This window comes from Staurois parvus, unplaced genomic scaffold (genome assembly GCF_062004578.1).
Source record: "Staurois parvus isolate SC_StPar_1 unplaced genomic scaffold, SC_StPar_1.0 ptg000192l, whole genome shotgun sequence".
In the NCBI taxonomy this organism is placed as follows: Eukaryota; Metazoa; Chordata; class Amphibia; order Anura; family Ranidae; genus Staurois; species Staurois parvus.
Window position 1 is genome coordinate 7,326,050 of NW_028317988.1, and position 24,357 is coordinate 7,350,406.

Consider the following 24,357-nt stretch of genomic DNA (forward strand, 5'->3'; position numbering starts at 1 on the left):
GCGGGGATCTGATATTGGGGTGACTCGCAGAGGGATGCGGCGGGGATCTGATATTGGGGTGACACGCAGAGGGATGCGGCGGGGATCTGATATTGGGGTGACTCGCAGAGGGATGCGGCGGGGATCTGATATTGGGGTGACTCGCAGAGGGATGCGGCGGGGATCCAGTATTGATGATAAGATTAGATCCCCCCGACCGCTCTCCTCTCCCTGTACTTCCTCCTCCCAGTCAGGCTCGCTCTCTCTGTTGTCAGGATTCGTTCGCAATAAAGTTATTCCAGGAGAAAAAAAAAATCACACCGGGCAGACAGGAGGCGGTGAGGCCGGCAGCGGTGACAGACTGAGGGGAGCGGAGCGGCCACATCCACCTCATTGCGGGTCAGTCCGACTTAATGAGAGAGACGGCCGGCCTCAGCCCCATCCAGGAGGGAGCCCGCCACTTTGCACACCCCGCCATGGACGGATTCGCCGGCAGCCTGGGTGAGTGAGAGCCGGGGTCTGAGCGGGGGGGGGATCACCGCCTGTCTGATCATAATGCCGGGGTGACTGCCTGTCCTGACCCCCCATATACTACTATGGAGGGCTGGCCGCCTGTCCTGATACCGTGTATACTAATATTGGGGAGCGACACCTGTGTGCTGATAATGTGGACTGTCTACTGATAATGGGACTGACTGCCTGTATACTGATAATGGGACTGACTGACTGCCTGTCCTGACACCTGTGTGCTGATAATGTGGGCTGACCGCCTATCTACTGGTAGTAATGGGGACTGACTGACTGCCTGTCCTGACACCTGTGTGCTGACTGCCTGTCTACTGATAATGGGACTGACTGCCTGTCCTGACACCTGTGTGCTGATAATGTGGACTGTCTACTGATAATGGGACTGACTGCCTGTCCTGACACCTGTGTGCTGATAATGCGGACTGACCGCCTGTCTACTGATAATGGGGACTAACCGCCCGTCCTGACCCCCCCACCATACCTGTACTGAGCATATATTGCCTGTCCTGACACCCCCCCATACCTGTACTGACAACTTACCATCCGCCCTGACCCCCCCCCTCCAATACCTCTACTGAGGATTGACTGCCTGTCCTGACCCCCCCCCCAATACCTCTACTGGGGATTGACTGCCTGTCCTGACCCCCCCCCCCAATACCTCTACTGGGGATTGACTGCCTGTCCTGACCCCCCCCCCAATACCTCTACTGGGGATTGACTGCCTGTCCTGACCCCCCCCCCCAATACCTCTACTGGGGATTGACTGCCTGTCCTGACCCCCCCCCAATACCTCTACTGGGGATTGACTGCCTGTCCTGACCCCCCCCCAATACCTCTACTGGGGATTGACTGCCTGTCCTGACCCCCCCAATACCTCTACTGGGGATTGACTGCCTGTCCTGACCCCCCCATACCTCTACTGGGGATTGACTGCCTGTCCTGACCCCCCCCCCCCCAATACCTCTACTGGGGATTGACTGCCTGTCCTGACCCACCCCCCCAATACCTCTACTGGGGACTGACTGCCTGTCCTGACCCCCCCCCCAATACCTCTACTGAGGATTGACTGCCTGTCCTGACCCCCCCCATACCTCTACTGAGGATTGACTGCCTGTCCTGACCCCCCCCCCCCAATACCTCTACTGAGGATTGACTGCCTGTCCTGACCCCCCCCCCAATACCTCTACTGAGGATTGACTGCCTGTCCTGACCTCCCACATACCTCTACTGAGGACTGACTGCCTGCCTGACCCCCCCCACCCCAATACCTCTACTGAGGATTGACTGCCTGTCCTGACCCCTTCCCCCCCATACCTCTACTGAGAACTGACTACCTGTCTAATAATGGGGGAGTTAACTGCCTGTCCTGATACCATGTATACTAATATTGGGGAGCCGACTGCCTGTTCTGACACCTTTATGCTAATAATGTGGGCTAACCGATTGTCTACTGATAACAGACTGACTACCTATCTTGACACCCCACATACCTCTACTGAGGACTGACTGCCTGTCTAATAATGGAGGAGCTAACTGCCTGTCTTGACCCTCACCACTGAAGACTCACTGCCTGTCCTGACACCTGTATGCTAATAATGTGGGCTGACTGCCTGTTCTGACACCCTGTTTAGTAATAATGGGACTGACCACCTGTCCTGACACCCCACATACCTCTACTGAGGGCTATTGTCTGTCCTGACACCCTGTATACTGCCAGTGAGGGGTGACCACCTGTCCTGATACAGTGTATACTAATAATGGGACTGACTGCCTGTCCTGACACTCTGCATATCTCTCATGAGGGCGGACTGCTGGTCCTGATACTAATAACATTGGCTGACTACCTGTCCTGATACCCATCATACTTCTCAAGGAGCTGAACACCAAGCCCTGACACTCCTCAGGGGGTGACTGCCTGTCCGGATACCCTGTATCTTAATTTGGAGTGCTAACTGCCTGTCATGACACCCCTCATACAGCGCTGTGGACTGACTATCTGACAACCCTACATAGCACTCAGGGGCACTGATTGCCTATCCTGATGGCTCCCCATACCATTGGGGAGGGGGGAGTGACTGCCTGTCTGGACACCCTCTTTCTGCTCAGGGGGGCTGACTGCCTGTCTGTACACCCCACATACCCCCACTGTTCTGTCTCCATGTGTAGAGGGTTTTGACTGCCATCCTGTGTGTGGAAGGATCTACAGATGAGGCTGCTCCCAGGATTTACATTGATGTCTGCCATCAGCTGTGCTGTGTTTATGTATTGTCATCTCTTACAGTCATATATATATATATATATAGAGGCGTCATATAGGATATAGAGGCTCCCGTCCTCTGCAGAGATACAATGTATCCAGATAGAAATCATGTATTGTCATCTCTTGCAGTCATATAGGATATAGAGGCTCCCGTCCTCTGCAGAGATACAATGTATCCAGATAGAAATCCTGCTCAGAGCCATCAGCATTCCATTCCATTTCACTGAGAGATGAATCCAATCTGTGTGCAGGGCTGTGTGTCACCTACCTGTCAGCCCGGATAATGCATCCATGGCTGGATTATGTGCAGAGCTACAGACGATCTGTGTGTGTGTTCCCATTGGATTTGTGCATTGCCATGTATTTCATCTACCCATTCCTCAAAGATAACATGTATGTGTATATACATACATATATATATTTATTTACACACACACATCTAAATGAGGGTCTTCATAAAGATGGACTGAGCTTCATTGAAACACTGACAATAAAATGCTGTTGCTTTGACTAATCTCTACTGAAAGATCGATGAGGGACTCTATATTCGTATTGGATTTGTATGGATATTTCTTTGTGGGTGCGCACCACAAAACGCAAAATGATATATATGGACACAACATATCTTGATTTCAGCAAGGCATGTGATACAGTTCCACATAATGATCTAATACAAAAGCTGTACAAGCTAGGACGTAGCCCTTGGGTGGTTCAGTGGATATGCAGCTGGCTACAGGATAGATACCAGAGTGTGGTTGTAAATGGGATTCACTCGGACCAGAGATCAGTCACTAGTGGTGTACCCCAATGTCCTGTTCTATTCAGTGTATATGTAAGTGATATAACTAAAGGTTTGTTGGGTAAGGTTTGTCTTTTTGCTGATGACACAAAGGTGTGTAATAGGGTTGATATCCCGGGAGGTGTCTGTAACATGGAACATGATTTGGCATTGCTGGAAGATTGTGGAAATTGCAGTTCAATGTTTATAAATGTAAAATAATAACCTAGGGAAAAAAAAATCAACATTGGGGTACATTGTTGGCCAGCACTTGAGAGGAAAAAGGACTTGGGGGTTCTTATTTCAGATGATTGCAAAATGAGCAACAGTGTGGGCAGGCAGTGGGGAAAGCAAATAGAATTGTAGGATACATCACTAGAGGGGTCACCGGCAGGAGGAAGGAGGTCCCGATTCCCCTATATAGATCTTTATATCACTAGAGGGGTCACCAGCAGGAGGAAGGAGGTCCCGATTCCCCTATATAGATCTTTATATCACTAGAGGGGTCACCAGCAGGAGGGAGGAGGTCCCGATTCCTCTATAGAGATCTTTATATCACTAGAGGGGTCATCGGCAGGAGGGAGGAGGTCCCGATTCCCCTATATAAATCTTTATATCATTAGAGGGGTCACCAGCAGGAGGAAGGAGGTCCCGATTCCCCTATATAGATCATTATATCACTAGAGGGGTCACCAGCAGGAGGGAGGAGGTCCCGATTTCTCTATAGAGATCTTTATATTACTAGAGGGGTCACCAGCAGGAGGGAGGAGGTCCCGATTTCTCTATATAGATCTTTATATCACTAGAGGGGTCACCAGCAGAAGGGAGGTCCTGATTCCCCTATATACAGTTGCAAGAAAAAGTATGTGAACCCCTTGGGATTACGTGGAGTTTTGCATGAATTGGGCATAAAATGTGCTCTGAACGTCATCTAAGTCACAACAATAGAAGAACACAGTCTGCTGAACATAATACTACACAAACATTAGATGTTGCCATGGTTTAATTGCACATAACATGTAAACATTCACAGTGCAGGGAGGAAAAAGTATGTGAACCTTTGATTTAATAACTGATTGACCCTCCTTTGGCAGGAATAACCTCAACCAAACGTTTCCTGTAGTTGCAGATCAGACCTGCACAACGATCTGGAGTAATTTTGGACCACTCCTCTTCACAAAATTGTTTCAGTGTAGAAATATTCTTGGGATGTCTGGTGTGAATCGCTCTCTTAAGGTCATGCCACAGCATTTCAATCGGGTTGAGGTCAGGACTCTGACTGGGCCACTCCAGAAGGCGTATTCTGTGCTGTTGCAGCCATTGTTTTGTTGAATGACTTGTATGCTTTGGGTCATTGTCCTGTTGCATCACCCATCCTCTGCGGAGCTTCAGTTGGCGGACAGATGGTCGTACGTTTTCCTGCAAAATGTCTTGATAAACTCTGGAATTCATTTTCCCATCAATGACAACAATCCGTCCAGGCCTTGAGGCAGCAAAGCAGCCCCAAACCATGATGCTCCCTCCGCCATGTTTCACAGTGGGGATGAGGTTTTGATGTTGGTGTGCTGGGCCTTTTTTTCTCCTCACATAGTGTTGTGTGTTCTTCCCAAACAACTCAATCTTGGTTTCATCTGTCCAAAGTATATTTTGCCAGTAGTGCTGTGGAACATCCAGGTGCTCTTTTGCAAACTTCAAACGTGCTACAATATTCTTTTTGGACAGCAATGGCTTCCTCCGTGGTGTCCTCCCATGTACTCCATTCTTGTTTAATGTTTTCCTTATTGTAGATGTGTCAACAAAAATGTTAGCATGTGCCAGAGATTTCTGTAGGTCTTTAGCTGACACTCTGGGATTCTTCTTTACCTCATGCAGCATTCTGCGCTGTGCTCTTGCAGTCATTTTTACAGGACGACCACGCCTAGGGAGAGTAGCAACAGTGCTAAACTTTCTCCATTTGTAGACAGTCTGTCTTACCGTGGACACATGAACATCAAGGCTTTTGGAGATACTTTTGTAACCCTTTCCAGCTTCATGCAAGTCAACAATTCTTGATCATAGGTCTTCTGAGAGCTCTTTTCTGCGAGGCATGGTTCATATCAGACAGTGCTTCTTGAAACCAGTAAACCCAAAACAGGTGTGTGTTTTTTAAGGGCAGGACAGCTGTCAGCAACACATCCAATATCATCACACTGATTGGAGTCAAGGTTGGCTCACTCCTGGCTCCAATTAGCTCTGGGAGAAGTCATTAAGCTAGGGACTCACATACTTTTTCCTCCCTGCACTGTGAATGTTTACATGTTATGTGCAATTAAACCATGGCAACATCTAATGTTTGTGTAGTATTATGTTCAGCAGACTGTGTTCTTCTATTGTTGTGACTTAGATGACGTTCAGAGCACATTTTATGCCCAATTCATGCAAAACTCCACGTAATCCCAAGGGGTTCACATACTTTTTCTTGCAACTGTATATATATCTTTAGTTAGACCTCATTTAGAATACTGTGTCCAGTTCTGGAGACCTCACTTATAAAAAGATATTTATCAATAAGAACAAATCCAGAGACGGGTAATAAAAATGGTGAAAGGTCTGGGGGATAAATCGTATCAAGAGCTGCTTTACGAACCTAACGTGTACGGTCTAGAGCAGCGGTCTCTAGACTTTTCAAACAAAGGGCCGGTTTATGGTCCTTCAGACTTTAAGAGGGACAGAGTGTGCCCAGTGGGGGTAGAAAATGTTTCAGGCGCTGCATCAGTGAGAATAAATATGGCCTCGGAGATGGTGGTCAGTAGGAGGAAGAGTAGTGCCCCATCATTGGTATTAATGGGAGGAATAGTACCATGGAAGTGTTATCAGTGGAGGAAATAGTGCCCCATTGTTGGTGTCAGTACGAGAAATACTGCTTCATATTATTGGGAGGAATAGTGTCCCAAGGGCTGGATAAAGGCCAGCAAAGGGCCACATCCGGCCACAGTTTGGAGACCACTGGTCTAGAGGAAAGAAGGGAAAGGGGAGACATGACTGAAACCTTTAAATACATCAAAGGGATGAATAAGGTTCAGGAGGGCAGTATTTTCACCATGAAACCAAAATCAAGAACACGGGGACATGGCCTTACGCTAACTGGAGGAAAGTTCAAAACTAATCTCAGAAAGGATTTTACTGAAAGAGTAGTTGATGCTTGGAATAAACTTCCAGGAGAGGTAGTGAGCCAGTCAACAGTAAATAGCTTCAAACATGCCTGGGACAAGCATAGATCTATACTCAGACAAAACAAAAAAATACAAAGCAAAAAACAACCCCCCCCAAAAATGGTCAGACTCCATGGACCACTTGATCTTTTTCTGCTGTCACTTTTCCATGTTTATACACACATACTGTATACAGTGTATATAGTTTATTCTTTTCTATATACAAAAATGTATTTTTCTACATGGTGAGAGATCAATCCATAGTAAAATCAGTGTTAATGACCTGTTTTTGTGTGATGTGTCTGTTGAACCAAGACTGCTTCTCTTATTTGGTTATGTTCTCCATTGAAAAACCTGTGTTGGTTACACACACTACAGTATATATATTATACCATCTATAAGGTAGTCCTGATCTTTACATAGCTGTGCACACATTTGTATATGTAATGTGTAAAGAAAAAGAAGCCCTCTAAGTCCCTATTTACACTTGGTATGAGTGTAGCCAGGCAATTTCAGAGACTAGCACTGGTGTGAATCTACTGATTCCTGTAGCTGTTTTTTTTTCTACCTGTGAATGGCTAGCTGTGACCACTGAGCCATGAACATTTAATTGACAGGTTGGCGGCAGCCTCCGCTATCTGTGGCTGTCTGCAGAGCAAGTGATTACTTGTGCTGCTTCCAGGTGGAAGAAACAGCGTCAAGAATCTGTAGATTGCCACTGCTGCTGTCATTTGCACCTGCGCCAGTCCCGTGTGAATGTAGTCTAATGTGGGTCATACATGGGTCGAATGCTAAACGATTTGTTGATCAAAAATTAGAAACGTGGTGTGTTTTTTAGTCCAGTCATGCCACCATTGATTTTGAAATTCGACCAACCAAGCCTTCGATTTCACCACATGTTGCTACAGAAAAGAGATTTTGTGGCTGGGAAAATATATATATATATATATATATATATATATATATATATATATATATATATATAATTTTTTTTTTCCCAGATCAGAGCTCATGTGCATTCCTCTTTTAGATTTATATTTCTCGCAGGCTTTTCCCATGATTGATTGCAAATTCGTTCATTTTTCAAAAAATGTCCAACATGCCCGATCGGTCAAATTTGATGGCCGTACGAAAATTAGCTGTTGCTGCAGCTCACTAATGGTGTGAGATTCAAATAATTACAATTTTTTTTTTTTGCATGAATTGTAGTACAGGGGCAGATAAGTGCATTTTTGACCCCATAGATTTTTAAATGGGAGCATCTGAAAACAGTGCATAAACGCACATTTTTCAAGCATTCTCAGTAAAGGATAAGTTCACCTTTGGAAACATGTTACACCCACATTTTGGATGTAACATATTGCTAAAGACACCTGCCTGTGTTCCCTCCAGACCCCCACTGGGACCACGGGTGGAGATCCTCTCCCCTCACCCACTGTCACAATTTAAAAAGAGCACAGCCATGTAGGGCTCCGCCCACACAGCTGCATCATTCATTCACAGCAATCTGTAAATGAATGAACAAGTACGGTCTACCTCTGCAGCAGACGGCTTGTAGTTCTCAGTGACCTGCGAGGGTGCTCATAGGTCATTGATCTTCCCGGTCTCCAGTAAGGCTTGGTTCACATATGTGCAGGTGGTGCCACTGCGGATCCGCATGAAAATCCGTGCAGCCACACCACCCACACAGAGGAATGCGGACCCGCGGGTGGGTGCCATTAGTTCTAATGGCACGCCACCCGCACTGAAAAACACAACCGTACTGGGAGCCGAGGTTCCCATGTGGGCTGCGTTTTTAGAAGAAGTGCAGGGACTTCTTCCCTGCGTGGCACGGCCGCATTTATGTGAACCAGGGGTTACTGTTTATAAGAGAGGTACAGGCAGACAGCTACAGGTATACCGAGACTCTGCAGGAGCCTGACATTGCAGTTTTGCAGGCTCCAGAAAAAAATGTAATAAATGCACATTTTTCACCTGCAAAAAATATGTGCATTTATCTTTTTTTTTTTTTTTTTTTTTTTTTTAAAAAGGTGAACTTAGTCTTTTATGGTCTATGGGGGCAAAAAATGCAAGATTCTACCCCAAAGAAGCTCGTGTACTTTTTCAAGCTTTACGCAACAGATGACACAATGCTTGGGTGTGATCGGACCCGTTGAGGATGATAGGATCCTTCATCTTGAGTTTTGTCACCCTTTTAGGGCACTCGGGTATGAATGGGGGTTCAGTCATGTGACTTGACCTCTGGACACTTTGTCAGGTTCACAGTATAAGATACAGTGATTTGTTTACACCAGTGGAAGATTACGGGATACCCAGAACAATGGAGTATTGGCTGAAATAGAATCGTTTGTTTTAGTTTTTGTAAATTGGTAACCTAGTATTTTAGTAAAGGTGGGATAGCCTGTGAAATGTTTTCTTCCTAGTTTGGTTTAGCCATAGATGCATACAGTGGATGGGTGGTAAGCAGGGGCGGACTGACCATTTGGAAACTCGGGCACTGCCCGTGGGCCCAGGGTCAGTAGGGGGCCCCATGAGATGCCCCTGGTACCTTTTTCATAGGCTTTTTTTGAGTTTTGGCAAAGACACAGGGGCCCATGATCTTCATTGCCTGGGGGCCCCATGAGCTGTCAGTCTGCTCCTGGTGGTAAGACGTCTCCCTGCCTCGCATAGTGTGGATCGCTTGATCGTCTTCCTGGTTGGCCAACACGTGGATATGGCGTATTCACTTTTATAGTTTTGATTTCTCTTCTGTATATAACAGGAAGATGAAAAAAGTGAGCGCTGATCCTAAGAAGCAGCTAAGCACTCTAAGTAACCAATAAATACTTATACAGAATAATATGAATAAAAGTGCAGCGCTAATTAATAAATCTAAAATTGTCCACTGTAAGTCCAGTTCATATAAATGTGCCAATGATTGGTTCCATACCTCTGAAGATGTGCGCATGTAACGCGTAAGGAGGAGCCTGGACATTGATACGCTACGGCGCCGGAGAAACGTGGAGGCCCGGCGGCCATCATTCTAACTATTAGGGTTAGTTTTATTATAGCATCTGGATGACACTTGCTGTTTGAATCTGGCATCACTGTCTTTAATAAAGCTGTTTTAAACATACTACACTATGGGTGTCCTTTCCTGACTCCCTTGGAGGAGTACCTCTTTGCAGAGTCCTTATTAGGAATTCAAGCACCCACCTGAGAGGAGGAAGAATTTTGCTCTGCACCCTTGAAGAAAGGAAAGGCCAACCCACAGTGACCAGATCTATCTCTTCTTGACCGAGGATCCATGAGCTTTTGATATATACTGCTTATATATATCCGCCTTCTGGTGAGTGCGCATTTCTGCTACTTCCTCACGGATCACCATTGTGGATTTTCATCTGTCACCTGGCACATTTATATGAACTGGACTTACAGTGAACAATTTTAGATTTATTAATTAGCGCTGCACGTTTATTCATATAACAGGAAGAGATTGCTTTAGACGCTAGGTTCACATCTATGCAGATTGTGTGATTTCACAGTGTGTTTTTGAACACGCGTTTTTGATGCCTTTTGTGTTTTTGTTTTGTTTTTTTTTCCCTTAGGAAATGATTGACTTTGTGACTTTTAATGGGTGCAACTTTGATGTGACTTTTTTTTTTGCTAATAGGAAAGTATAACAGCCTAGTTCATCCATGGATTGCGAGAGAGTGTAAAAAAAAAAAAAAAAAAGTCGCACCTATCCAAGTTGCATCCATCCAAAGTCACATCAAGTCAACACTATCCTATGAGCATTACAAAAAAACCAAAACTCCAAATGCATAAAAAAACCGCAACGCTTGTGTTTTTGGTGTAGATCCATTGAAGTTTATTACATGCAAAACGCAATTTGCTGCAGGAAAAAGTCCCCCACCCTTTCCAAAAAAACTCACCGTCTCAAAACGCACAGATGTGACGTAGATCCATAGGAAATCATGTTAAATGGACTGTAGTGCGTTTCTGTAAAAAGCACTAAAAAAAGCATAGGTGTGAACCAGTCCTGCAGCTTGTTTTAAAGTGTTTTTTTTTTTTTGTTCTGTACAGATTACCTCCAATCATCAGAATTCCTTCTATCAGTACGCCTGTACAGGGCAAACGCTGCAGCAGGTCTTGAATTGCGTCAGTTGCTTTTTATGGGGGTTTTCTCACCAGTTTTATGCACGTCTCTTTTTCTGTAAATATTAAAATGCTGCTGGGGGAGGACAGTCTGGTGGGTCTTTTTGGGAAGTGCAGAGCTATGTAGGGCAAATCTGTGACATTTTCCTTTGGATGTAATTGTTCCTCATACTCTGCATTCCGTCTGAGCTGTCAGGCTTCAGGTTTTTGTGTTCGCATTGATCCCAGGATGCTTTGTATCCAACACAGACTTTGCTTACCATGCATTTATCAGGTCTGATGTCCTAGATACAGGTGAAGATTCCCATCTCTGTGCCAGTCTGTGAAATTCAGTGTTGTAGATGCTCATTAGAAATTCATTGTGCGGTAGTGCGACCAATGACACAACTAGCGACAGTCATGTATGTGTGGGTAAGGGGTATATATTGTCCCACTGATATGACAATGCTTACACGTGCGGCATAATTTACTCCCCCTGTGGAACAGGTCTTATTTACGTCCTTCTGTTTCACCAATCAGGCGGTATTTCTTCAAGAATTTGTCACAACAATAAGGCTACGTTCACACTAGCTTTGTTAGCAGGCGTCAGACAGGCGTTTGGGAAGCATTTTTAACACTTCTCAAACGCCTATGAAAATTCTGCACATGGCAGCACAGAGTGCTGTTCACACTGAAGCGTTAGCGTCGCGGCAAAACTGATGCCTCGTGTCAAGTCTGGAGGAGTTGAAGCCTCCCATTCAGGTTTATGGTGCCGCTCCTCAAACACCTGGCAGGCGTTTGCGATGTGGTTGCGAGGCATTTGCGGAGCGTTAATACCATTTAACCTCATTACAGGCGTCCAATCACAGCTGATCACATGTAAGCAGGGAAATGCCGGTTATCAGTATTTCTCTCCTCTCGAGCTGTCATGCTGACAGCTCGAGGGGAGAGGAGAGCCGGTAATTGGCTTTCCACGGAGGGGACATGTACACTGATCATCAGGGCACTAATGATCAGTGTGCCATGATGATCAGTGTGGCCCCAGCAGTGCCACCTGTCAGTGTCCATCAGTACTCATCAGTGCCTCGTGCCAGTGCCCATCAATGCCACATATCAGTGCCTACCAGTGCACATCAATGCCACATAGCAGTGCCCATCTGAGCTGCCAATCAGTGCTGCCTATCGGTGCCATATATCAGTGCCATGTATCAGTGCTGCCTTTCAGTGCCAATCAGTGATGCCTGTCAATGCCCATCCGTGCCACCTACCAGTGCCTCCTCATCAGTGCCCACCACTGCAGCCTCATTAGCGTATATCAGTGAAGGAGAAAAATCACTTATTTACAAAATTTTATAACAAAAACTAAGAAAAAACGTTTTTGGTTTAAGAAAAAATAAAAAAACCCAGACGTGATTAAATACCACCAAAATAAATCTCTATCTGTCACAATAAAATTATAAAAATTTAATGTGGGTACAGTGTTGCATGACTGCGCAATTGTCATTCAAAGTATGACAGCGCTGAAAGCTAGCAATTGGCCTGGGCAGGAAGCGGGTATAAGTGCCCTGTAGGCTAGGGGGTAATTAAGCTTTGACAGTAAAACCTGGAAGCGGATTAGTTACTATGTGGAGTAGCTCCAGATTCTGTGTGCTCCTGTTGTAGTAAATCTCCCACTTTGCGATTTTCAAGCCTAAGCAACCATCCCCTCCTAGTAACTAGCTTCCCATTGGTTAAAACTAAAACCGCTCCGTCCTGAATACATCTGTAAAATGCTCCAATACCACCTGTAAGCACCGGTGTGAATTTATCGTGAATGTGGCGCAAGGCTCCTGACTACATCCACACCTCCAGAAATGGGTCACAGATTTCTTCATGAATCGCCCCCACTATGTTTATTGTCTTTCCTGTTCATTGTGAAAATATTGTTCTGCTTGGGTTGAGTGTTAAAGGATACATTCACCTTTGAGAACATATTACATGTTCCACCTGTTTTTAGGGTGGAACCTGTAACATGTTCCCATAGCCGCAGCTTCGCCCCCGTGGCCCCACCCTCCCTCTGACAGTCTCCCCTTACTATCTGTCTTATTTGAAAGCAGTGTGACTCCGCCCACACAGCCATGTCACTCATTCACGGATTTCCGTGTATGGACGAACTGCAGGTCCCGACAGCCTCGGCGTGGTAGTTCATTGGAGCTTCTTGTCAGAATATCTGCTTGTACATCCCATGCGGCAGGCAGATATTCTGACAGTTGTGCAGGAGACCTGCATGGCACCAGCGATCTAATGATCCCTGGTGCAATGCTTTCCAATAATAAATGCACATTTTTTTTTTTTTTACCTGCAAAACAATGTGCATTTATTATTTTTGTCTAATAGGTGAACTTATCCTTTAAGAGCTTTTATGATATAAGTTATTTGTATAAATTGCCTAAAGTAATGATTGTTTATAATGCGTGCCGTCTAGGTTGCACAATCACAATGCTGTTAGAATACATGTAGCCATTCTTGAACGTTCTAAAACTTCCTGTTCTGGGGAAGCTGTAAGTGCACACATCATGCAGACGTTTACATGTGTATGAACAACCTTCTGTCTGTTAGAACTGACATAAACATAACCCAGGTCCCCCCTGTTTTCAGTTAAAGCTGAACTCCGGGCAGAAGTTTTCTGTAACTTATTAAAAGTTCAGTTCTAACCTTTCTGCATCATGTTCATGCTTTTTTACAGAGTTGATTGGCAACAGAGTAATCGCAAGATGAATATTTCGTGATCGGGTCTCAATCCTCCGTATTTCCTTTTAGTACAACCATTGGGCGTTATTCCTTTGACCACCAGTCATATACAACCCCCTCTGTAGTACCTAGGTATACCAAAAGGCAATGTATTTATTTATGATACCCCTCCCTGTTGTGGCTGGAGCTGGGAGTCTCTACTCCTGGCCCGACTCACTCACTTATGCTGGGTACACACGGGCCTAATGTTGGCCAAAGTTGGTATAGTAGAAACCGGGCGACTTTCACAACTGGCTTCTGCTGAACGGGCATGCTTGAAAACTGGCATCTGATCAGCATTCTTGGCCCATGGCTGCAGTGCTGACCTGTGTGTTCTGGTGGGGGGGAGATTTATTTATTTTATTTATTCCAGATACTTCTATAGCGCCATCAATTTACGCTGTGCTTTACATACATATTGTACATTCACATCAGTCCCTAACCTTCAAGGGGTGTACAATCTAAGGTCCCTAACTTACATTCATACATACACATACTAGGGACAATTTAGACAGGATCTAATTATCTCCCAGCATGTCTTTGGAGTGTGGGAGGAAACTGGAGCACCCGGAGGAAACCCACGCAGGCACAGGGAGAACATGCAAACTCCAGGCAGGTGGTGCTGTGGTTGGGAATTGAACCTAGGACCCTAGTACTGGCAGGCGGAAGTGCTAACCGTTTAGCCACTGTGCTGCCCACAAATGAATGCATCTGGAAGACAAAGAATCCTTTTTTTGGCTTTTGCTTCCTTATCTATATTCCTGTCTCATATCTTTACTTATCAAATTTATGCAAGAGAGTTGTACAGAATTTTATTGCAAATAGTGGCGACTGTCAACACGGGGTGATAAAATCTAGACTTCGTAGATGTCACCATAGTCCTCTTGCTCGCATGTTCCTAGCTGTGACAGATGGTTATAGCGTGGCAGGAGCACTGCAGGAAGTTTTATCATATCAGTCTGTTCAACTGTTTTAATACCTGGAGATATGGGGCATAGGTACAGATAGAAGACACTGACCTTTGTCCACACAGCTGAATACACAGTTGGAATATAATCTAGGCTAACTATTACCTGACAAATTGTATGTACTTCTCATCAGCCGCTTTTGTGATTCCCATATCAGTGCTACAGTGCATATGGCATGCAGAGGGACACTGATATCTTACTGCTGTTTAATATGAATCGCTGGCCTTAAAAGCATACGACTTGTACAGCCACATCCATGGCCTTGCATGGGCTTCCTGATTTGTTAAACATCCTGGGACCTTATAAAATGGGTTGGGTGGTGTGCCTCATTCAGCCTCTTGCATCCTGCAGGCCACCTACCAGGGCTCATGTACACTGCAGCTGGTAAACTCACGTTCAGGAGCTTTTCTGCATTTTTTTTTTTTTCCCAGCAGCCCCTGAACTCTCCCTAATGCTTTCCTATCTGCCCGTGTACACTATGTCGTTTACAGGCAGTTAAGCTTACAGTCGTTTGTTTTTTTTTTTTTTTAACGCACCAAACCAGCGTTCAGAAGTAGTTTTTATCAGCGTTTCAAATGCCAAATGCTTGTAAACGCAGCTAACCATTTTTTTTCCTTTTGGGATGAGGGTTTTAAATCAATAAAAGCGGATCAATGTAAGCACACCTTCTATTGTTATTGGGTTTTTCTCAACCCTGTAACTGCTACATCTGCAGGACAGCTTGTTCTTTTGAAAAGCAGGCTTACTGGCTGGATCATCAGATGGGAAAAAAAAAGGAAAAAAAACCTAAGTAAAAAAACTAATGCAGCCATCACAGCTTAGAATTTGGGTTGAATACTGCTTTAAAATGTTCCCTTTTTGTCTTGCTCGCTTTTTAAAAAATAGCAGTATACTTCATGTGTCTACAGGCGCATAATTATTTATCGGCAGAGCTGGATCTAAGCATTGCTGCCACTGCATGCTAGTCTCAAGGTATTTTGAAGTAAGATTTGATGCAGTCACTGACATGCTGCCCCAGCTCGGCCCGCACAAACAACTCACTATCTACATTTCCCTAAGCATTATGGGAAATGTTTGGTTTCCCTGCATTTTGAGGGACATCTTGACATCGCCAGGAATCTTTTATTACATGAGAAGTTAGTCATTTTCATTAAGACTTTCTGAGCAATTCAGTAGTCTGGGATCAGGAAGAGGCAAGGTGGATAAAAATCAATGATTTAAAAAAAAAAAAAAAAAAAATCCGATTTTTTTTTATTTAAATCGGATTTTTTAAAATAAAATGCTTTTTGAGGAAAATATATTACCATCCAAAGGTTATTCCATCATGAAATAAAGATTCGTTTTTTAATTATGTAGAATAAGGCTGTATATGTTTAATTTTTTTGGTAAATAAATTCCATGAATCCATTCACAATGTCATGCTCTTCCAGAGGTTTTTGTAAGATTATTGGGCAGTTTCTCTGCCTACAAGATATTATCACAGATGTTGGTTTACTTTTGCAGTTCTCAAAACTGAATTTGACTCAGCGGAGATCACATGCCTCTTCTTCACAGCAAAAATGTTATAACATGAACAGAGTTAAGAAAAAGACCTTCATCCTAACTTCTACAAACCTATGAATACAGAATCAACCCCTTCAGTGCTAAGTTTCAAGAAGTTCAGTGAATAGAATAGAAACAATATTTTTCTGATTGTTTGGAGTGGAATAGATCTGCACAAGAAGAAAGTGAAACTAAGTGTGAGGAGGAAGGGGCTGACAGTCTAAGTTTCTTAAAATATATAGATTTTGTTTAGCCAAATTAGTTAACAAACATGGATGTTTGTTTAGGCAAATAACATATGCTGGAATGTTATTGTTTCAGTTGAATAAATCTATTTAAATTGTTATTATTAAGGTAATTATTTTTCTCCTTCCTAAGTACAACAGAAAAGTTGTCAAAATATGAATGATTAACCTATTAAACTGGGGATAAAAAAACTAATATGAAAAGTTGTTCTAAAAATCTTCATCTACTTGCATATTAAAGTTATACCAGCAAGAATTAGTCTTTATGTAGAAAACTAGGATTTAAATCAAGCCTTACTGACTAGTGATTTAAATCGTGATTTAAATCAGTTTGATTTAAATCAAATCCACCCTGGGAAGAGGGATCAGGAAATGCAAAAGATAGCAGGATCCCGGAGTTCTTCTTTAAGCTCAGTTTTTGCATTGCTCTGTTTTTTTAGTTCTATGGTAGTAATAGCTGCGCTCTTGTAGTCTGTTTTCTCATGGAATCATCAATATTGAGTCCATCATGGCTGTCATAAGCTTTTGTTTTTGCTGATCGCTAGATATTGATTGCTGTGCCTTGTAAGCAATAAAACCTATAAATAGCTCTTCGAGTCTTTTGCTGATCCAATTATTCTGATCCATCTTATTTATGGTTTTGTGTTTATTAATGCTTCTCATCCATTTCATGTATTGCTGTAGTAAACCATTGCTGATACTAGCCCATGTATAGGCATCCAAAAATGTTTACTATTTTAAACATAAAGCTCAAGTGTGATCTACAGCTATTGCTGAATGTACAGTACACTCCGAATTATGTCCTGAGCAGGGTGGATGGTTACAAAGCATACAGTTGTGCTCCAAAGTTTGCATACCCTGGCAGAAATTGTGACATTTTGGCATTGATATTGAAACTATGACTGATCATGCCAAAAAAATGCTCTTTTATTGAAGGATGATGATCATATGATGTCATTTATTATCAGATAGTTGTTTGACTCCTTTTTAAATCATAATAACAGAAATCACCCAAATGGCCTTGGTCAAAAGTTTCCATCCCCTGGAATGTTCGGCCTTGGTACAGACACACAAGGTGACACACACGGGTTAAAATGTCAATTAGAGGTTAATGTCCCACATCTGTGGCTTTTTAAATTGCAATTCGTATCAGTGTATAAATAGTCAATGAGTTTGTTAGCTCTTATGTGAAAGCACTGACTAGGCTAGATACTGAGTTATGGGGATCAGAAAAGAACTGTCAAAAGTCCTGCGTAACAAGGTAATGGAACTTTATAAAGCTGGAAAAGGACATAAAAAAGGTTCAAAGCCTTGAATATGCCAATCAGTACTGTTAAATCACCTATTAAGAAGTGGAAAGTTTGGGGATCTCTTGATACCAAGCCAGGGTCAGGTAGACCAAGAAAGATTGCAGCCACAACTGCCAGAAGAATTGTTCGGTATACAAAGCGAAACCCACAGTAACCACAAGAAAAATACAGGCTGCTCTGGAAAAAGACTGTGGTTGTTCTGAAGGAGCACAATATGATGACACTTGAACTAAAATGATCTGCATGGTCGAGGTGCCAGAAAGAAGCCTTTACTGCATCAATGACACAAGAAGGCCTGGTTAGGCATGTCAAGGTGTTGTCAGGCATGTTGTAACCGGGCTTTTTTGTGGCATTGGTGCAGTAAAAGCTTCTTTCTGACACCTCGACCAAACGGCTCATTTTTGTTCAAGTATCACTGTATTGTACTCCTTTAAAAACAACCATGCCATCTTTTTCCAGAGCAGCCTGTATTTCTTTTGAGGTTGCCTGTGGGTTTTTCTTTGAATCTCGGACAATTCTTCTGTCAATCTTTTTTGGTCTACCTCGTGCACACACTTGTGGGAGGGGAAGGGGGACTGTGGTGAGGAGGACCTTTTTTTGGGTGAAGTTCTACTTTGACTTTGTCATTATTGGATGTCTAGGAAGCACCTCCACTCAGTTGCCCAAGAGGCACAAGCTGCTGGTGGTTTTGTTACCATCTCACTGATCCCTGAGCAGACAATACACAGGCCGGTGAGACTTGATTCCACTGCATTGCTTCCCTCTGGAGTTTTCTCAAGTTTACTTTAACTTGCATCTTGTTTTTAATGCAACTCTGTAAGTGCTTAGATGGAGGTGAGCTGTGTAAATGTAGATGCTACCTAATAGACTCCATTCTGTGAATATTTAATATGTCTTCATATATTGTTCTCAGATGGAAGCTATTACAGTACTTTAGTAAGACGATAAAAGCATTGTTGATTTGCACTTGCCATTATGGATTAACTTTTCCAAGCCGACCAGCATAGCACAAATTACCTGCATATCATTCTACATTTACAGATGCTTAAAGACCACCTCTGGGCAGATGTGAGAGATTGTTTAATCCAGTTATGTATTCCTTAACCACTTAACTGCCAGATGACTTTCAGTTGCAGCACTTTTTGTTTTTTTGGTTCTTTAAATGGCTGTCCACTTTAGTGGCTGTGGCAGATCTGCTGAGAGCTGGTGTTGGAATATGCTTGCTGCCACGGCTTCGGTGCTGAGCCAGTAAAGTGAAAAATCCACTCTTGGCTTTCCATTCTTAGTAGAGTGCTTTTATAAGTGTGTTCTGTAGCACATTGTAACATCCATGCCTCTATGTCGGGGTCACATTCGAAGCTTTGAATACATCATCTTTGACATAATATATAGTCATTTTGGAACAGGGAAGAGTTGACTACAAGCATTGTACACTTTCAAATGTTTTTTTTTTTTTAACTAGACATTAACGTGGTTATATTCCTTGTGTTGTATCCATACCTTACCTTGTAATAATGGGCTGCAGTTTGTAGTGCAGTGGCTGATCCATTCATTACTTCACCCAACTTGTCCCTATTCACTAGAACAGGGGTCTCAAAACTTTTTAAACAAAGGGCCAGTTTACTGTTTACTTCAGAATTTTGGGAGGGGTGGCCTGTGGTCAATAGGAGCAGAAAATATCATGGCATCAGAGAGAGTAAACAACGTGCTATCTTTAGTATTTGGCATCAGTGGGAGGATTAGTGCCCCATTGTTGGCATTCGTAGGAGGAATAGTGCCCCATTGGTGTTAGTAGGAGAAATAGTGCCCCATTGTTGGTGTTAGTAGGAGGAATAGTGCCCCATTGTTGGTGTTAGTAGGAGGAATAGTGCCCCATTGTTGGTGTTCGTAGGAGGAATAGTGCCCCATTGTTGGTGTTAGTAGGAGGAATAGTGCCCCATTGTTGGTGTTAGTAGGAGGAATAGTGCCCCATTGTTGGTGTTAGTAGGAGGAATAGTGCCCCATTGTTGGTGTTAGTAGGAGGAATAGTGCCCCATTGTTGGTGTTAGTAGGAGGAATAGTGCCCCATTGTTGGTGTTAGTAGGAGGAATAGTGCCCCATTGTTGGTGTTAGTAGGAGGAATAGTGCCCCATTGTTGGTGTTAGTAGGAGGAATAGTGCCCCATTGTTGGTGTTAGTAGGAGGAATAGTGCCCCATTGTTGGTGTTAGTAGGAGGAATAGTGCCCCATTGTTGGCATTCGTAGGTGGAATAGTGCCTCATTGTTGGCGTTAGTAGGAGGAATAGTGCCCCATTGGTGTTAGTAGGAGGAATAGTGCCCCATTGGTGTTAGTAGGAGGAATAGTGCCCCATTGTTGGTGTTAGTAGGAGGAATAGTGCCCCATTGTTGGCATTCGTAGGTGGAATCGTGCCTCATTGTTGGCGTTAGTAGGAGGAATAGTGCCCCATTGGTGTTAGTAGGAGGAATAGTGCCCCATTGGTATTAGTAGGAGGAATAGTGCCCCATTGTTGGTGTTAGTAGGAGGAATAGTGCCCCATTGTTGGCATTCATAGGTGGAATAGTGCCTCATTGTTGGCGTTAGTAGGAGGAATAGTGCCCCATTGGTGTTAGTAGGAGGAATAGTGCCCCATTGTTGGCATTCGTAGGTGGAATAGTGCCCCATTGTTGGCATTCGTAGGAGGAATAGTGCCCCATTGGTGTTAGTGGGAGGAATAGTGCCCCATTGGCGTTCGTAGGTGGAATAGTGCCGCATTGTTGGCATTCGTAGGAGGAATAGTGCCCAATTGGTGTTAGTAGGAGGAATAGTGCCCCATTGTTGGTGTTAGTAGGAGGAATAGTGCCCCATTGTTGGTGTTAGTAGGAGGAATAGTGCCCCATTGTTGGCATTCGTAGGTGGAATAGTGCCTCATTGTTGGCGTTAGTAGGAGGAATAGTGCCCCATTGGTGTTAGTAGGAGGAATAGTGCCCCATTGTTGGTGTTAGTAGGAGGAATAGTGCCCCATTGTTGGTGTTAGTAGGAGGAATAGTGCCCCATTGTTGGCGTTAGTAGGAGGAATAGTGCCCCATTGTTGGTGTTAGTAGGAGGAATAGTGCCCCATTGTTGGCATTCGTAGGTGGAATAGTGCCTCATTGTTGGCGTTAGTAGGAGGAATAGTGCCCCATTGGTGTTAGTAGGAGGAATAGTGCCCCATTGTTGGTGTTAGTAGGAGGAATAGTGCCCCATTGTTGGCGTTAGTAGGAGGAATAGTGCCCCATTGTTGGCGTTAGTAGGAGGAATAGTGCCCCATTGTTGGTGTTAGTAGGAGGAATAGTGCCCCATTGTTGGCATTCGTAGGTGGAATAGTGCCTCATTGTTGGCGTTAGTAGGAGGAATAGTGCCCCATTGGTGTTAGTAGGAGGAATAGTGCCCCATTGTTGGCGTTAGTAGGAGGAATAGTGCCCCATTGTTGGCGTTAGTAGGAGGAATAGTGCCCCATTGTTGGTGTTAGTAGGAGGAATAGTGCCCCATTGTTGGCATTCGTAGGTGGAATAGTGCCTCATTGTTGGCGTTAGTAGGAGGAATAGTGCCCCATTGGTGTTAGTAGGAGGAATAGTGCCCCATTGGTGTTAGTAGGAGGAATAGTGCCCCATTGTTGGTGTTAGTAGGAGGAATAGTGCCCCATTGTTGGCATTCGTAGGTGGAATCGTGCCTCATTGTTGGCGTTAGTAGGAGGAATAGTGCCCCATTGGTGTTAGTAGGAGGAATAGTGCCCCATTGGTATTAGTAGGAGGAATAGTGCCCCATTGTTGGTGTTAGTAGGAGGAATAGTGCCCCATTGTTGGCATTCGTAGGTGGAATAGTGCCTCATTGTTGGCGTTAGTAGGAGGAATAGTGCCCCATTGGTGTTAGTAGGAGGAATAGTGCCCCATTGTTGGCATTCGTAGGTGGAATAGTGCCCCATTGTTGGCATTCGTAGGAGGAATAGTGCCCCATTGGTGTTAGTGGGAGGAATAGTGCCCCATTGGCGTTCGTAGGTGGAATAGTGCCGCATTGTTGGCATTCGTAGGAGGAATAGTGCCCAATTGGTGTTAGTAGGAGGAATAGTGCCCCATTGTTGGTGTTAGTAGGAGGAATAGTGCCCCATTGTTGGTGTTAGTAGGAGGAATAGTGCCCCATTGTTGGCATTCGTAGGTGGAATAGTGCCTCATTGTTGGCGTTAGTAGGAGGAATAGTGCCCCATTGGTGTTAGTAGGAGGAATAGTGCCCCATTGTTGGTGTTAGTAGGAGGAATAGTGCCCCATTGTTGGTGTTAGTAGGAGGAATAGTGCCCCATTGTTGGCGTTAGTAGGAGGAATAGTGCCCCATTGTTGGTGTTAGTAGGAGGAATAGTGCCCCATTGTTGGCATTCGTAGGTGGAATAGTGCCTCATTGTTGGCGTTAGTAGGAGGAATAGTGCCCCATTGGTGTTAGTAGGAGGAATAGTGCCCCATTGTTGGTGTTAGTAGGAGGAATAGTGCCCCATTGTTGGCGTTAGTAGGAGGAATAGTGCCCCATTGTTGGCGTTAGTAGGAGGAATAGTGCCCCATTGTTGGCGTTAGTAGGAGGAATAGTGCCCCATTGTTGGTGTTAGTAGGAGGAATAGTGCCCCATTGTTGGCATTCGTAGGTGGAATAGTGCCTCATTGTTGGCGTTAGTAGGAGGAATAGTGCCCCATTGGTGTTAGTAGGAGGAATAGTGCCCCATTGTTGGCATTCGTAGGTGGAATAGTGCCCCATTGTTGGCATTAGTAGGAGGAATAGTGCCCCATTGGTGTTAGTGGGAGGAATAGTACCCCATTGGCGTTCGTAGGTGGAATAGTGCCGCATTGTTGGCATTCGTAGGAGGAATAGTGCCCAATTGGTGTTAGTAGGAGAAATAGTGCCCCATTGTTGGTGTTAGTAGGAGGAATAGTGCCCCATTGTTGGTGTTAGTAGGAGGAATAGTGCCCCATTGGCATTCATAGGAGGAATAGTGCCCCATTGTTGGCATTCGTAGGAGGAATAGTGCCCCATTGTTGGTGTTAGTAGGAGGAATAGTGCCCCATTGTTGGCGTTAGTAGGAGGAATAGTGCCCCATTGTTGGCGTTAGTAGGAGGAATAGTGCCCCATTGTTGGCGTTAGTAGGAGGAATAGTGCCCCATTGTTGGCGTTAGTAGGAGGAATAGTGCCCCATTGTTGGCGTTAGTAGGAGGAATAGTGCCCCATTGTTGGTGTTAGTAGGAGGAATAGTGCCCCATTGTTGGCATTCGTAGGTGGAATAGTGCCTCATTGTTGGCGTTAGTAGGAGGAATAGTGCCCCATTGGTGTTAGTAGGAGGAATAGTGCCCCATTGTTGGCATTCGTAGGTGGAATAGTGCCCCATTGTTGGCATTAGTAGGAGGAATAGTGCCCCATTGGTGTTAGTTGGAGAAATAGTGCCCCATTGTTGGTGTTAGTAGGAGGAATAGTGCCCCATTGGCATTCATAGGAGGAATAGTGCACCATTGTTGGCGTTAGTAGGAGGAATAGTGCCCCATTGTTGGCGTTAGTAGGAGGAATAGTGCCCCATTGTTGGTGTTAGTGGGAGGAATAGTGCCCCATTGTTGGTGTTAGTAGGAGGAATAGTGCCCCATTGGCATTCATAGGAGGAATAGTGCACCATTGTTGGCGTTAGTAGGAGGAATAGTGCCCCATTGTTGGCGTTAGTAGGAGGAATAGTGCCCCATTGTTGGTGTTAGTGGGAGGAATAGTGCCCCATTGTTGGTGTTAGTAGGAGGAATAGTGCCCCATTGTTGGTGTTAGTGGGAGGAATAGTGCCCCATTGTTGGCGTTAGTAGGAGGAATAGTGCCCCATTGTTGGCATTCGTAGGAGGAATAGTGCCCCATTGTTGGTGTGATGAAACAAACGCATGTCTTCCAGCATGGTAAGCGCTGTTAATGGCTCTCACCTGCAGAACACTAGACTGAGAGACCCAGGGATTGTGGGATATGTAGTTTACTTACAGGAAGTGTCAGTTCTTAGACTGCAGACATGCATTAACCAGTACAGTACCTGCTTTATGTCTCATATTTCAAACAAACAGAAATTTATGGCAACAGAACGTGACAAATTACTCTACTGTGGGATACTCTACTGTGCACAGGACAACAAATGACACCATGGATTTCTGCACATATGATGCAGGTGAAAAACACAAGGTGCAGGTAGGAAGGTTTATGATACATTTAAGCTCGCTCATATGCCCCTCTGCATCAACCATACACTACAATAGTGGGCTTACTGGCAACAGGGGAGGTCTCAGTATTTATAGTCAGGGTGCAGATAAAAGCAGTGATTCCTCACTCTGTCTTTATATTAGCCTCCTATAATCTGCTGCACAGCTGTATTCAGCCTGGGAGAGACACTATGAGCCCATCAGGCTTTAATACATTACACAGGGTTGTCAGTATAGAGCTGGCCATACACACTAAAAGATTTTTGAATGACCGTTCATATAAAACATTTCACAGTTCATTCGATGACTTAATTAAATATTTTCCAGGACCACATGCACTTTTAGAAATGTGTTAGTTCAAAAAATTTAAAAAATCCATTCCACTCAATGTGTTGTTCAGACTCTGCTAATTATTCAAGAACTGAGTAAATGTTACTGAAACAAAGTTTTTCTACTGTAT

The 24,357-nt window shown here is 44.3% G+C and overlaps 1 protein-coding gene across 4 annotated transcripts in view; it reads left to right on the plus strand.

The window, feature by feature from the left end:
- Positions 1-294: 294 nt before the first annotated feature.
- EML4 (EMAP like 4) overlaps positions 295-24,357 on the plus strand; it is a 317,947-nt gene continuing 293,884 nt past the window's right edge. For all 4 annotated transcript variants that reach the window (XM_089677831.1, XM_089677834.1, XM_089677836.1 and 1 more), the window contains exon 1: positions 295-480. In XM_089677831.1, the coding sequence (XP_089533957.1) occupies positions 393-480 (88 nt within the window). In that variant the 5' untranslated portion in view covers positions 295-392. The remainder of the gene's footprint in view (positions 481-24,357) is intronic.